The sequence below is a fragment of the Schistocerca serialis genome, chromosome 3 (assembly GCF_023864345.2).
Source record: "Schistocerca serialis cubense isolate TAMUIC-IGC-003099 chromosome 3, iqSchSeri2.2, whole genome shotgun sequence".
Lineage (NCBI taxonomy): Eukaryota > Metazoa > Arthropoda > Insecta > Orthoptera > Acrididae > Schistocerca > Schistocerca serialis.
In genome coordinates this window covers 638,064,362-638,077,974 of record NC_064640.1, presented here as the reverse complement: position 1 = coordinate 638,077,974, position 13,613 = coordinate 638,064,362, and the positions used below count along the sequence as shown (strand labels likewise).

Here is a 13,613-nt window from a genome sequence, read left to right as displayed (position 1 = left end):
TTTTTGTTACTGTTTTTTGTCTAAGAAGATAATTAAAGAAAAATTGGTATCATGTACTTAGCTTTTATTTCTCTGTGTATGTAATGTCCTCTTTGTTCTCCAGTCCTTTTGTTCACAGGTCTTGATTGTTGTTCTGTTTCATTTTCATTTCACTGGATTTTGCATTCGTGGTAAATTTTAGTTTCTTTTCGCATTTAACTTCTGAAAAAGTCTAATATTTCTTCGTACATTGTAATGATACCAGACAATGTCATAAAGTGGCTGTTTTAATGACCTATGTAGTTAGTTTGTAGAGATTCCCACATCACATCTATTGTTCTAAATTAGTACTTATGTTTGTTCATTGTTGGCCTTACTGTCTTCCATGAAGTCCCAAGTTGTCATCCTTATACCAAAAAATATTGAATGGACAAAGGATTGTTATTCAGCTAACTTCCAATAAATGTAGTTTCTGTACTGTTAAATGAATTTCTACACTCAGAAATAATAACATATAATGCTTCTGCCTTCAGCAGTACTACAAAACAAAATTGGAGTCCCTTAGCAACAACCCTTCTGCCAAGAGCTTCCATTCCACACCACATATTTGCAAAGTCTCTTACCTGTTTCTAAGTGAACAAGAACAGTGATCTTACGTTCAAAGAGTTAATAACACTATAAATGATAATTGCTGGTACAACTTCAAAACAATTAATAAAATGGATTTACATGAATTCATGTGAAATGCTTCAACATAAGTTTAAATGTTCGGGATATACATTGAAGTGCCAAAGAAACTGGTGTATAGGCATGCGTATTCAAATACAGAGACATGTAAACAGGCAGAATATGGCACTGCAGTCAGCAATGCCTATTTAGGACAACAAGTGTCTGGCACAGTTGTTAGATTGCTTACTGCTGCTACAATGGCAGGTTATCAAGATTTAAATGAGTTTGAATGTGGTGTTATAGTCAGTACATGAGCAGTGAGACACAGCATCTCAGAGATAGGGATGAAATGGGGATTTTCCCGTACGACCATTTCACGAGCGTACCGTGAATAACAGGAATCTGGTAAAGCATCAAATCTCCGACATAGCAGTGGCTGTATAAAGATCCTGTAAGAACAGGACCAATGATGATTGAAGAGAACTGTTCAATGATGATTGAAGAGAACTGTTCAATGTGACAGAAATGTAACCTTCCACAAATTGCTGCAGATTTCAATGCTGGGCCATCAACAAGTGTCAGAATGTGAACCATTCAATGAAACATCATTGATATGTGCTTTTGGAGCCAAAGGCCCACTCGTGTGCGCTTGATGACTGCAAGACACAAAGCTTTACACCTTGACTTGGCCCATCAACACTGACGTTGGACTGTTGATGACTGGAAACATGTTGCCTGGTCGGACAAGTCCCATTTCAAATTGTATCGAGAGGATGGACATGTATGGGTATGGAGACAACCTCATGAATCCATGGACCCTGTGTGTCAGCTGTGGACAGTTCAAGCTGGTGGAGGCTCTTTAATGGTGTGGGTTGTATGCAGTTGGAGTGATATAGGACCCCTGATACATCTAGATACGACTCTGACAGGTGACAGGTACATAAGTATCCTGTCTGGTGACCTGCATCCATTCATGTCCTTTGTGTATTCCAACGGACTTGGGCAATTCAAGCACAACAATGCGACACCCCACACGTCCAGAATTGCTACAGAGTGGCTCCAGGAACACTTTTCTGATTAAAAACACATCCACTGCCCACCAAAATCCCCAGACATTAACATGATTGAGCATATCTGGGATGTTTGTAATGTTCAGAAGAGATCTCCACCCACCTGTACTCTACAGATTTATGGACAACCCTGCAGGATTTATGTTGTCAACTCTCTCCTGCACTACTTCAGATATAAGTCGAGTCCATGCCACATCGTTATGTGGCACTTCTGTATGCTCACGGGGACGCTACATGATATTAGTCAGGTGTACCGGTTTCTTTGGCTCTTCAGAGTAAATCTTTTATATGTGTATGTATGAAAATTATGGCTTGATTGCGTAACAGAAGGCAGCTGCAAACATTTTTTCCATGAAGGCATTGACCGTCTTGTCTCACAATGGGATAAATGCATTAACAGCTATGGTGATTACTTTCAAAATAATAAACAGTTTACTTACTTTTTTCCCCATCTGTTCCATTTTCATTTGACTGCTCCTTATAGAAAGCTTTTTCTTTCTGCCAAGCTTCCACAGCTTTTCTGAATGTACTAGTTTTCAACTGCTGGTTCCCACAGAATAATTGGTTAAAAAGAATTGTCCTGCATGCAGGAGACTTTTTTGTATTTTTGTAATTCTAGACCAGTGCATATTGATAGTTCCTGTTCCTAGTTATGTAAGAGTGAATATTCAATTGCAACTTCAAAGTGGATAACCTGTGCTGTATACATTGTAAAAGTGGTATCTACAAGCAACTGACACTGTCTTTAGGATCACTTTCTAGATTAATTGCAGTCAGTGATAGCTCTGTGGCCTTCCATAGGGACAGATGGAGATGAAATGTGATTGGTGGAAATATTTTTTTCTGTTCTGTTCCGAAAGTGTTATTCATGCTTTTCAGCAAATGTATGCCAGATACAGAAAAGCATGCAGAAAACAAGGCTCATTCACATACTGCAGTTGCATGGAAATTGAGTATGATTTTGCTGGTACATGTATGTGTGGGAATCAAAGGAAATTAGTAAGCTGATGCAGGAGCAGGGTGTGCATAAGAGATGCAGGAGCAGGGTGTGCATGAGATGAACACACTGTATTGCTTTGTGCTATTCTTGTACCATGGTCTCTCAGTTTTGAGGTGGAGGTCACTTGCTAGAGGATGAATGAGAGATTGGAAATGTAACAACCTACATAAAGTTAGGTCACCATTCATGTTGGATGTGCATCCCTTAAGAATAGAATATTGCCATTTGACACTTGGCCATCTGTTTGTGACGATGCTTGTGAATAAACAGTATCATTGCTTGCACCATCTTCTAATTTGTGGTGTCAAGGGAGACACCATGGGCATACCTGGAGATCTGGCCATATTTTAGGTAATGAAAAACTGAGTTTCTAGACGTTTTTATCGTTCCAGTCGTCAACAAGTTCACAGGTTTAGGGCATGTAATTTTAACATTTTGTCTGTTTATATAATTTACCATGCATAATTGTTGCCCAGTACTTACCTTAAAGAGGCATTACATGCAGTGCTGCTGATAAACAGATATATAAGTAACACCCACCTATCTTTCAGAACTAAAGTAATTCCTGTGGTTGGAAGGCGAGATGAATAGGTTGGGCAATGTTAAAAAGGACTGGCAGGTCACTCAGACCCCAGGATGGGAGACAGACTCACCTGTAGTGAAGATGAAGGGAGAAGCCATCCCCCTTCATCTCTATCCACCCTCACTCTTACTACATGTGAGTCTTTCACATTCTGGGGTTCAAGTGACCTCTCCTATCTTTTAAATCTTCCACAAACTATCCATCTCTCCTCCCAACCAAAGGAACTATTAGTTCTGAAAGCTAGGAAGTGTGTCACTTCATATGTGACTATAGACAATGTATACCTCTTGCCTCTTGAAGGAAAGAACTTGCCAGCAATGCTGTCTCATAATTTATTAGTTTTCTCAAATTAATTTTCCTGTGATACTATTGAAACATTCTTTTTGTCCACTGCATAGTGTTGTGTGCAATTACATAACAGTCATGGCCAGAATCCACGCACTCTCGGCGACATGCAGCACCTGAGACAAACTATGCAATGTGCTGCTCCACAGATTAATTGGAAACATTTATTAGCTGACCTGGATTAATTCTGTATGTTACTACACACAAGCTCAGTCTGAGAAAGGGTTGCCAGCCTTGCTTTGACCTCTATGAATCTATGGGACAGGGTTAAACTTCTCAATACTCTGATTCAATAATGAAAGCCCTGTAGCAATCCTACTACTTTGAAAAAGATTCCGAGACCTGACCTTGGAGTTGAATATTTTCACTGCTGTCAGCCCATGCTCACTAATCTGCAACATTCATGGACAAAAACTGGAAAGTGACTAAGTAGAGTTCCATGCCATACTTCCGATTCTTCCAGTCTGTCATACTTTAAGTCTCTGCACACAGAAATCAGTAAGACTCTCGCATTGGCACCTTCACTCCAGAGAGTCTAACAGGGCTACTGATCAACAACCCCAATTTCACTGGCTCAAACTGCCTCACAAAGTTATTTAGCATTTAGGCCCTTCAGTGAATCAGGATCAGGAGCAGAATGCAGGCATTTTCATCCACCATTTCTTGCTCCTGCTAATAGAGCTTCTGTAAACTGCTGCTTTCTGTCAGGACTTTCAGAACTTTTCCAGCATCAGATGTTGGAAACGCCGGCCATTGTGGGGAAATTACTCTCTCTATAAGCCAGCCATGTAAGCTTCAGCCACAGCCCACTTAGGAGGTTTTGCAAATACTGGACCATCAACTCCATACTGAAGAAAGCCTCCTTCCCCTAAAAATCAATCCTGTCATAGACAGTAGCCACAGGAAGATCACACATGCACAGCCAGCAAATGAGATGTTGTACTATTTACATAATTTTTTGCTTCTAATGAAATATTATGACACACAATGTAGGACTTCCAGAAGTCTGATGTCATAGGGATAATGATATAGGATATACTGCTGTTCACCACATACAGGAGGTGTTGAGGGACAGGCAGGTATATTGAAAGAATAATGTTGGATATTATAAGCTATAGGACAAACTCCTTCTTGACATGTAGGAAACACACACACACACACACACACACACACACACACACACACAGCTATTGTGCCAAGGTCTCACTGTGGTGAGCAGTGATTTTGTTTGGGATGTGAAGTGAGGGTGCAGAAGAGGCATAGGGGAGTATGGGTAGGGACAGTGGGGTAACAATGGGGGAATATTCTGTAGTGCTGCCTGTGGTGGGAATGTGCAAGGACCTGATGGGAATAGGGTAGTGGGGTGCTGGGTGTAGCATGGGCAGGTTGTGCTTGTGGGAGGTGAGGTGTGGTGTGGTGTGTTGTGGTGTGGTGTGGTGTGGTGTGGTGTGGTGGAATAACAGGTGTATGTGAGACGTGCCATAGTGACCCCGTTCCAGAAATCTAGCATTATCAGCAATTACTCCTCCAAGCCTTAGGTCCATACCAGAACTCCCTCTCCTGAAGGCACCTCTCTCCTCACCCCCTCCACTCCTGCCTTCTACAATACATAAATCCAACCATCCAAGACACCCTATTGTGACTGGATTCTGTGTCCCCACTGAGAGAATACCTGCCCTTGTGGACTAACACACCTGCAATGTACCCTCCTATATAAAAGACACTAACTATTTCCTCTGCTGACTCCACAGTTCCTATCCCCTTACCACCCTGCATCCTGCTCACCACTGTTGATGCAACTTCCATCTATGCTAATATCCCCAGTGTTCATGTCGTTTCTGCCATTGAACACTACTTTTCTCAATGTCTGACTAACCTCAAACCTACAACCTCCTCCTTGGGCACCATCACCAAGTATAGCCACAATTACTTCTCCCTTGAGGACTTCACCTACAATGAATCTGCAGTACAGCCATGTACATCTATGTGGCACTATCCTATGCCAGTCTATCCATGTGCCCTCTAGAGAAATCATTGCTAGCCAGAATCCCAAACCCCTCACATAGTTCACATTGATTGATGATGTCTTCATGATGTAGATCAGGGGTTAGAACACGCTATTAACATTCTCACAGAACTTCAACACCTTCTCCCTCATATACTTCACTTGGCCCTTCTTTGTTCAGAAAGCTACTTTCCTCAAAGTTGACCACAACCTCATGGATGGCTCCATCAGTACATTTGTCCACATCAAACCTGCCAATCACCAACAATATCTTCATTTTGACAGCTGCCACCCATTCAACACCAAGATATCCCTTCCATACAGCCTAGCCACTCATGGCAATTGCATCCTCACTGATGAAACATCCCTCCCCAAGTATGCTGAGGATCTCACTGGGCCTTCACAGATCAAAATTACCCTCTCCAACTTATCCAGAAACAGATCTCCTGCACCTTGTCTGCTCAGGGTTTTGACAACTTATCACTGTGCAATGAGAAATATCCTCCATATCCTCCCCATTACCCCCCCCCCCCCCCTCCCAGTATTCTACCACTCACGCAATCTATGCAATATCCTTCTCTGTGCCTGTTCCATCCCTCCTTCCAACCCTTTGCCCCACAGCTCATATCCCTGTAATAGACATAGATGTAAGACCTGTCCCATACACCTTTACACTGCCACCTACTCAAGTCCTGTCACAGGCATCTTCTACTCCATCAAAGACAGGACCACCTTTGGAAGCAAACATGTGGTCTACTAACTTGGCTACAACCACTGTGTGGCATTCTATGTGGGAATGATCACTAACATGCTGTCTGCCCACATAAATGGCCATCACCAAATTGTGGCCAAGAGTCAGTTCAGTTGCAAAGCCTGCCACCCAGCATGATGTGCCCCACTTCAACAACTTCTTCACAACCTGTGCTATTTAGACTATTCTCATCAACACCAGCTTTTCTGAATTGCACAAGTGGGAACTCTCCCTACAACATATGCTCCAATCTCTTAACCTTTCCTGGCCTCAACCTTTGCTAGCCCCTTTCTGCATCTGCTTCTGGCCCCTTCCCTGCTCTCACTCCAATGTCACAAATGCCTGCTACCCCTGCAATGCATCTGTGTAGTCCTTTCCCCTTGTCTGCTTCTCTCCCTCTACCCTTCCCCTCACCTCCACCCTCACCCCTTCAGCACAGCTTTCCAATGCTGCATGTAGCAGTTTACCATCCTGTCCTCACCACAGGCAGCACTATAGCATCCTATCCACTCCAATCCTGCTATCCCTACCCTTCCCAGTCACATACCTCTTCTGTAACCACACTATCCATGCACTATTCAGCACAATTAGGCCAGAGATGACAGTGGCCATGTGTGTATGAATATGTGTGTGTTTTACTGAAGAAGGAATTTGTCCAATAGCTTATAATATCCAACAGTCTTTGTTGCAGTGTACCTGTCACTCAGTGGTTAGTAGCAATCTATCCTATATCATATTTTTGCATCTCCTATTAAATATGTATGGTTTGCCCACTAATAATCATGCTGCTTTGCAGAAATCTGAATTATCTTTCTTATTGATACTTGACAAGCTACATTGCCCCTTTGGTGTTGTAATGACATATCTTCATAGCTACAGCCTCTGAGCTTGTCGTGCAGTAATTAACTGAGGACTGAATGGCTTCATTGCATATTTTTAGATATCACTGCTGACGTAAACATCTTGATGAAGAACTCCAAACTAGTTTGCGAGATGACAAAATGAGTAGAATTCCATCAGTACCTGTGTGTGTTGGCCAGGTTTGTGGCAGTAGAACAACTAGTTTATAATGCTGTCTGTTGTCGGAGGCAAATTTCCATAGTTGTAAACTAACTTCCTACATTGACAAATTGTCATTGGGAACTTACATCTTACTACTAGAGAGAATCAGTCTGTGGGCATGTAGAAAATTGTAGTAGACACAGTAATGTGAATTTTAGCAATTTCTTAACTGCATGAGACACAACAGCCTGGCATATACAAAAAGTTAGACTGCGTGTGCTAGTGTCTGGTCACCAAATCCACATGAGTTAGCCTTATCTCATGTCCACCAGTCAATTCTGTTAACATGTGTTACATGTAATTTGTTAATAGGCTTTCATATAAGGACATATTTCATTTGTCATTGTAGTTTCTTTGCAGGTGGCCTTATTACTCATTGTACAATAATGTATAACTGTTTTAAGAAGAATTTTTATTTTATTAGCAAACAGCAACCTTGGACTTATGCCACATTATTTCAGAAAACACAGAGGTGGAAGTGCGATTAGTGTTTTATTCTATGTGATTTAATGGATTGAAGGTAGAGCAGTATTTCTATGTAATCTGAGTATACTGCTCTTCCTTTTTGAATCTCGCTCAGTCACATGTTAATTAGATATTAAATTTGGTTTAGTGATGTTGATTTTCCTTTCCTCCAGATATAACTTACGCACTCACTGAAAAAAAAAAAAAAAAAAAAAAAAAAATATATATATATATATATATATATATAATCAGAGGGAAACATTCCACGTGGGAAAAATATATCTAAAAACAAAGATGATGTGACTTACCAAACAAAAGCGCTGGCATGTCGATAGACACACAAGCATACACACAAAATTCAAGCTTTCGCAACCAACGGTTGCTTCGTCAGGAAAGAGGGAAGGAGAGGGAAAGACGAAAGGATGTGGGTTTTAAGGGAGAGGGTAAGGAGTCATTCCAATCCCGGGAGCATCCATCCGCACATACACAGACACAAGCAGACATGAAATGTCTGCTTGGGTCTGTGTATGTGCGGATGGATATGTATGTGTGTGTGTGTGCGCGCGCGCGCGCGCGCGCGCGCGCGAGTGTAGACCTGTCCTTTTTTCCCCCTAAGGTAAGTCTTTCCGCTCCCGGGATTGGAATGACTCCTTACCCTCTCCCTTAAAACCCACATCCTTTCGTCTTTCCCTCTCTTTCCCTCTTTCCTGACGAAGCAACCGTTGGTTGCGAAAGTTTGAATTTTGTGTGTATGTTTGTTTGTGTGTCTATCGACATGCCAGCGCTTTTGTCTGGTAAGTCACATCATCTTTGTTAGGTATGTGTTTTACCATATCTATCTTGTTTTACCAGGAACAACCAAATTGCATGTAATTTAAGGGTTTTTCTATCTGTCTGAGTAATAATTCAACTTAATAAGTAATGCATGTGTTACTGGCACACATTGAAAGTATTAAGTTATTGAGAAGAATGGTGATATCATAACTGTAGAGTAATACTACATGAAATTTATTTTTTCATTAAATTGGTGCCGTATGTACACTGAGGTGACAAAAGCCATGGGATGCCCCCTAATGCTGTGTTGGACCCCTTTTGCCCTGTGTAGTGCAGCAGCTGGATGTGGTATGGACTCAGCAAGTCATTGGAAGTCCCCTACAGAAATATTGAACCATGCTGCCTCTGTAGCCATCCATAATTTCGAAAGTGTTGCCTGCACAAACTGACCTCTCAATCTTGTCCCATAAATGTTTAATGGGATTCATGTCGGGTGACCTTGATGGCCAAATTGTTCATTCAGATAGGCCAGAATGTTGTTCAAACCAACTGTGAACAACTGTGGCCCAGTGACATGGCACATCATTGTTTCGGAATATGAAGTCTATGAAAGGCTGCAAATAGTCTCCAAATAGCCAAACATAACCATTTCCAGTCAGTGATCAGCTCAGTTGGTCCAGAGGACCCAGTCTATTCCATATAAACACAGCCCACACTATTATGGAGCCACCACTGGCTTGCACGGTGTCTCATTGGCAACTTGGGTCCATGGTTTCATGTGGTCTGTGCCACACTTGAACCATACCATCAGCTCTTACCAACTGAAATTGGGACGCATCTGACCAGGCCACAATTTTCTAGTTGTCTAGGGTCCAATTGATATGATCATGAGCCCAGGAAAGGCACTGCACATGATGTACTATTAGCAAAGGCATCTGCTTCGGTTGTATGCTGCCATAGCCCATTAACACCGTATTTTGCTGCACTGTCCTAACGGGTATGTTCATTGTACATCCAACATCAATCTCTGTGGTTATTTCACATGGTGTTTCTTGTCTGTTAGCACTGACAACTAGTGCAAACGCCACTATTGTTTGTCGTTATGTGAATGGCATCAGCCACTGTGTTTATTTATTTATTTGTTTGCTGTCCATATAACAGTCAGTTTTTGGACATTGTCAATACGCGCCGCCATTGCGTTGGTGCGCGGGCTTACTTCCTGCCAGTGAATCATCGGAGTACAAATGACAGCTCCACTAATCGATTGCCCTTTTGTACCTTGTGTACACAATACTAATGGCATCTGTATATGTGCAGACTGCTGTTGCATGATAATTCACCTTCGGTTGCGCAATACGCGCCGCCATTGTGCTGGCGCGCAGGCTTACTTCCTGCCAGTGAATCATCAGAGTACAAATGACAGCTCCACTAATCGATTGCCCTTTTGTACCTTGTGTACACAATACTAATGGCATCTGTATATGTGCAGACTGCTGTTGCATGATTTGTTACCTCAGTGTATATGGTGAAAGATATTTTTTGGTTATTGTGATGGTATAGCTTTTACTTAAATATTCGTTTGTTATTATTGTGCAGAAGTTTATCTTTTTCACGTAATGTAGTCAGTGTTTTTTAGTGGTGTATGTTACATATTTTGTGTGCAAAAAAGATCTCAAACATCAGTTTTAGTTTTCATTGACATTTTGAGATCAACTAATTCTTTACACAACATTCTTAGAACTACTTTGGAGATATTTATATTGACAGATATAATGTTTTATTATTAATAATTTATGTCTGTATTTTTCACAGGTTTCTACACATACTTTGCTAGCAGTGGATTCACATATGGATCATCATGGAAAAACTGGCGAAGTCTTAGTAAATTTGCATATCAGAATAGTCTTATATTTGTTCCATCTGTTGGTCCTGGGTATATTGATACCCAGATTAGACCTTGGAATGTTGCAAATATCAGGCACAGGCGCCATGGAAAATACTATGAGGTTGCTTGGCGAAGTGCAATAACTACCCAACCTAAAATAATTTCAATAACTTCATTCAATGAATGGCATGAGGGAACACAGATAGAACCAGCCTTACCGAAGTCCACTCCCTCATTTACGTATCTAGATTATGAACCTGAAGGTTCATATTTTTATCTAAATTTGACTAAATGGTGGATAAATGAATTCACAAAAAGAACACAGGACGACAGCACCAGAATTTAATATTAACGTTAATGTTTCATTGATACTATGTGCGTACTTGTTAATGGTATGAATCTAGCAAATTGCCACTGTAATTACTCAAGAGTTGTGTGATTGTATCTAGTTGACAGAATCAGTGAATCCCATACCATCATGTCATTTGCATCTAGAAAACTGATTTCCACATGAAAATGCCATATGACTACATATGTAGCTTTTAAATAGATATTATTTTCAAATAAAATTTTGCTAACTTGCTGCTGGTAAATATTTTTCACATATGAATAAAAACATTTTGAAACTCAGAAATCTGTAACACAGCTGAAAGTTGTGTGTCAGTTACCAAGTTACCCTCACCTAGTCCTCCACTGCTCCTCCACCTCTTACCCTAGCTTGCCCCCTTAAGTATTCCAGCTAGTGCCCTCCTCCTCCCCCCCCCCCCCCCCCCCCCTCCTCCCAACCTAAGACGCCAATTGCAAGGTCACATCATTCCCCAAATTTGTATACAATAACTTCATTACCAATCAAAGTCACATTCATCCCTTTGATTATTTCATTAAATATTACATTTCATGTACTTCATCCAGTTGTATAAGTTGCCAACATAAATTTGTACAGGCTTTTAATGTTTTAAAAGGCTTGATGAAGCTTAGTGCGTTATGTCAGTTTTACAAAAATTTTGTATGGCTAATATCTAGCAGTAGCAGTAAGCAGACATGCAGACATAAGACAACAATATGAAACTATCAATCTGGCAAATTTTGTAGTGGAGCAGTCTTTCTGAATGGAATAAAACTCTGTGCCAGACCGTGTCTTTAATCTGGGTTTTTGTCTTTGGGAAGCAATACATTTTCTAGTGAGCCATTCAAGTAATCTTTGATAATTTTCAGACTGGCTCTCACTGTCAAGAATAGGTTTTTGATGGGGAAGATACTGTGTGTACGAGATCTTTAAATTAAAATCAGTAATTTGCCAAAAAATGTTAACCAGAAAACCTATAATAGCATCGTTTATTGATTCCAAGAAAGCATTTTATTCTGTAGATACAGAAAAGAGAGGATAAAATCATTAGAGAATCTGGTGTTCAGCAAAATTGGGAAACATATTTTGTGAAACTTAACAAAAACTGTATCTAAAGTGAAATTTATGGAATAATATCTTAGCCATTCAAAATAATAATTACTTGTAGATAAGAATGATACCTTATAAGCTTTGGTTTCCAATTGTGTTTTAGAAAATATTGTAAAGCTCTGGAGTTTGGAGCCACAAAATCAAAAAATTGAACCAATAATTCTGGGAAGGAAATCAAATAGAATTAATGTTAACTGACTGGCCTTTGCAGATGAGTTTTCAATACTTTCAGAAAATCTGACAGAAGCAGTTACTCAAATAAATCTTCTAGAAAGAACAACCACTAATGCTGGGCTTATAATTTCAACTGAGAAAACAAAATTCATGTCAAATATAAAAAAGTATCAAAATAGGTAAAATAGATTTAGTTAGTAAATAACAATATCTATATTATTGTATACTTTAGGCCCATCCCAGAACATCTCCCCAGAGTCCATGTGTCTCCACACTCCTAATTTCTACAAGTTTCCTTAAGTCCATTAACCCAACCACCCAGGACCCCCCATTGTGGACGGTTACTGTGACCCTACTGAGAGAATCTCTGCTCTCGTAGACCAACACCTTCAACCTATTATCCAAAACCTACCCTTTTATATTGATACCAACCATTTCTTCCACCGACCCCCCACAGTTCCTGTTCCTTTACCACACAGTGCCCTGCTCGTCACTATTGATACCACCTCCTTTGACACTAACATCCCTAATGCCCACAGCTTTGCCACTATCGAACTCTACATTTCCCAATGCCCAACGGATTCCAAACCAACAACCACCTTCCTAGTCACCATGACCAACTATATCCTCACCCACAATTACTTCTCCTTTGAAGGCATTACCTACAAATAAATCCAGGATATGGCTATGTGCACCCGCATGGCACAATCCTATGCCAACCTATTCATGGACAATCTAGAGGAATCCTTTCTAAACACTCAGAATCCTAAACTCCTCGCCTGGTTCAGATTCATTGATGACATCTTTGCGGTCTGGATCTAGTGTGAGGACACCCCATCCACATTTCTCCAAAACTTAACACCTTCTCCTCCATTTACTTCACCTGTTCCTACTCAACCCATCCAGCCACCTTCCAAGATGTTGAAATCCACCTCAAAAATGGCTACATCTGTATCTCTGTCCATACCAAACCTACTAACCACCAGCAATACCTCCAGTTCGACAGCTGCCACCCATTCCATACCAAGAAGTCCCTTCCATAGCCACCCATGGCCATTGCATCTGCAGTGACAAGTAGTCCCTCTCTCAATATATACCAAGGGTCTCACTGAGGCCTTTACAGACTGTAATTATCCTCCCACCCTTGTACAAAAACAAATCTCCCGTGCTTTATCTTTCCAGTCATCCACCACCTCCCAAAGTCTCACCATCTAGCCACAGAGGAGCATTCTCCTCATAACTCAGTATCACCCAGGACTGGATAAAATGAATTACATTCTCCACCAGGGTTTGGACTACCTGTCGTGGTGCCCTGAAATGGGGAATGTCTTGCCCACTATCCTTCCCACGCCTCCCACAGTGGTATTCTGCTGTCCGCCAAACCTACCCAATATA

General features: G+C 41.0%; 1 protein-coding gene across 3 annotated transcripts in view; it reads left to right on the top strand.

Moving 5' to 3' along the window:
• LOC126470520 (glycoprotein endo-alpha-1,2-mannosidase) overlaps positions 1-11,181 on the top strand; it is a 102,034-nt gene extending 90,853 nt beyond the window's left edge. For all 3 annotated transcript variants that reach the window (XM_050098433.1, XM_050098432.1, XM_050098431.1), the window contains one exon: positions 10,516-11,181. In XM_050098433.1, coding sequence (XP_049954390.1) covers positions 10,516-10,934 — 419 coding nt within the window. In that variant the 3' untranslated portion in view covers positions 10,935-11,181. The remainder of the gene's footprint in view (positions 1-10,515) is intronic.
• The last annotated feature ends 2,432 nt before the right edge of the window (positions 11,182-13,613 follow it).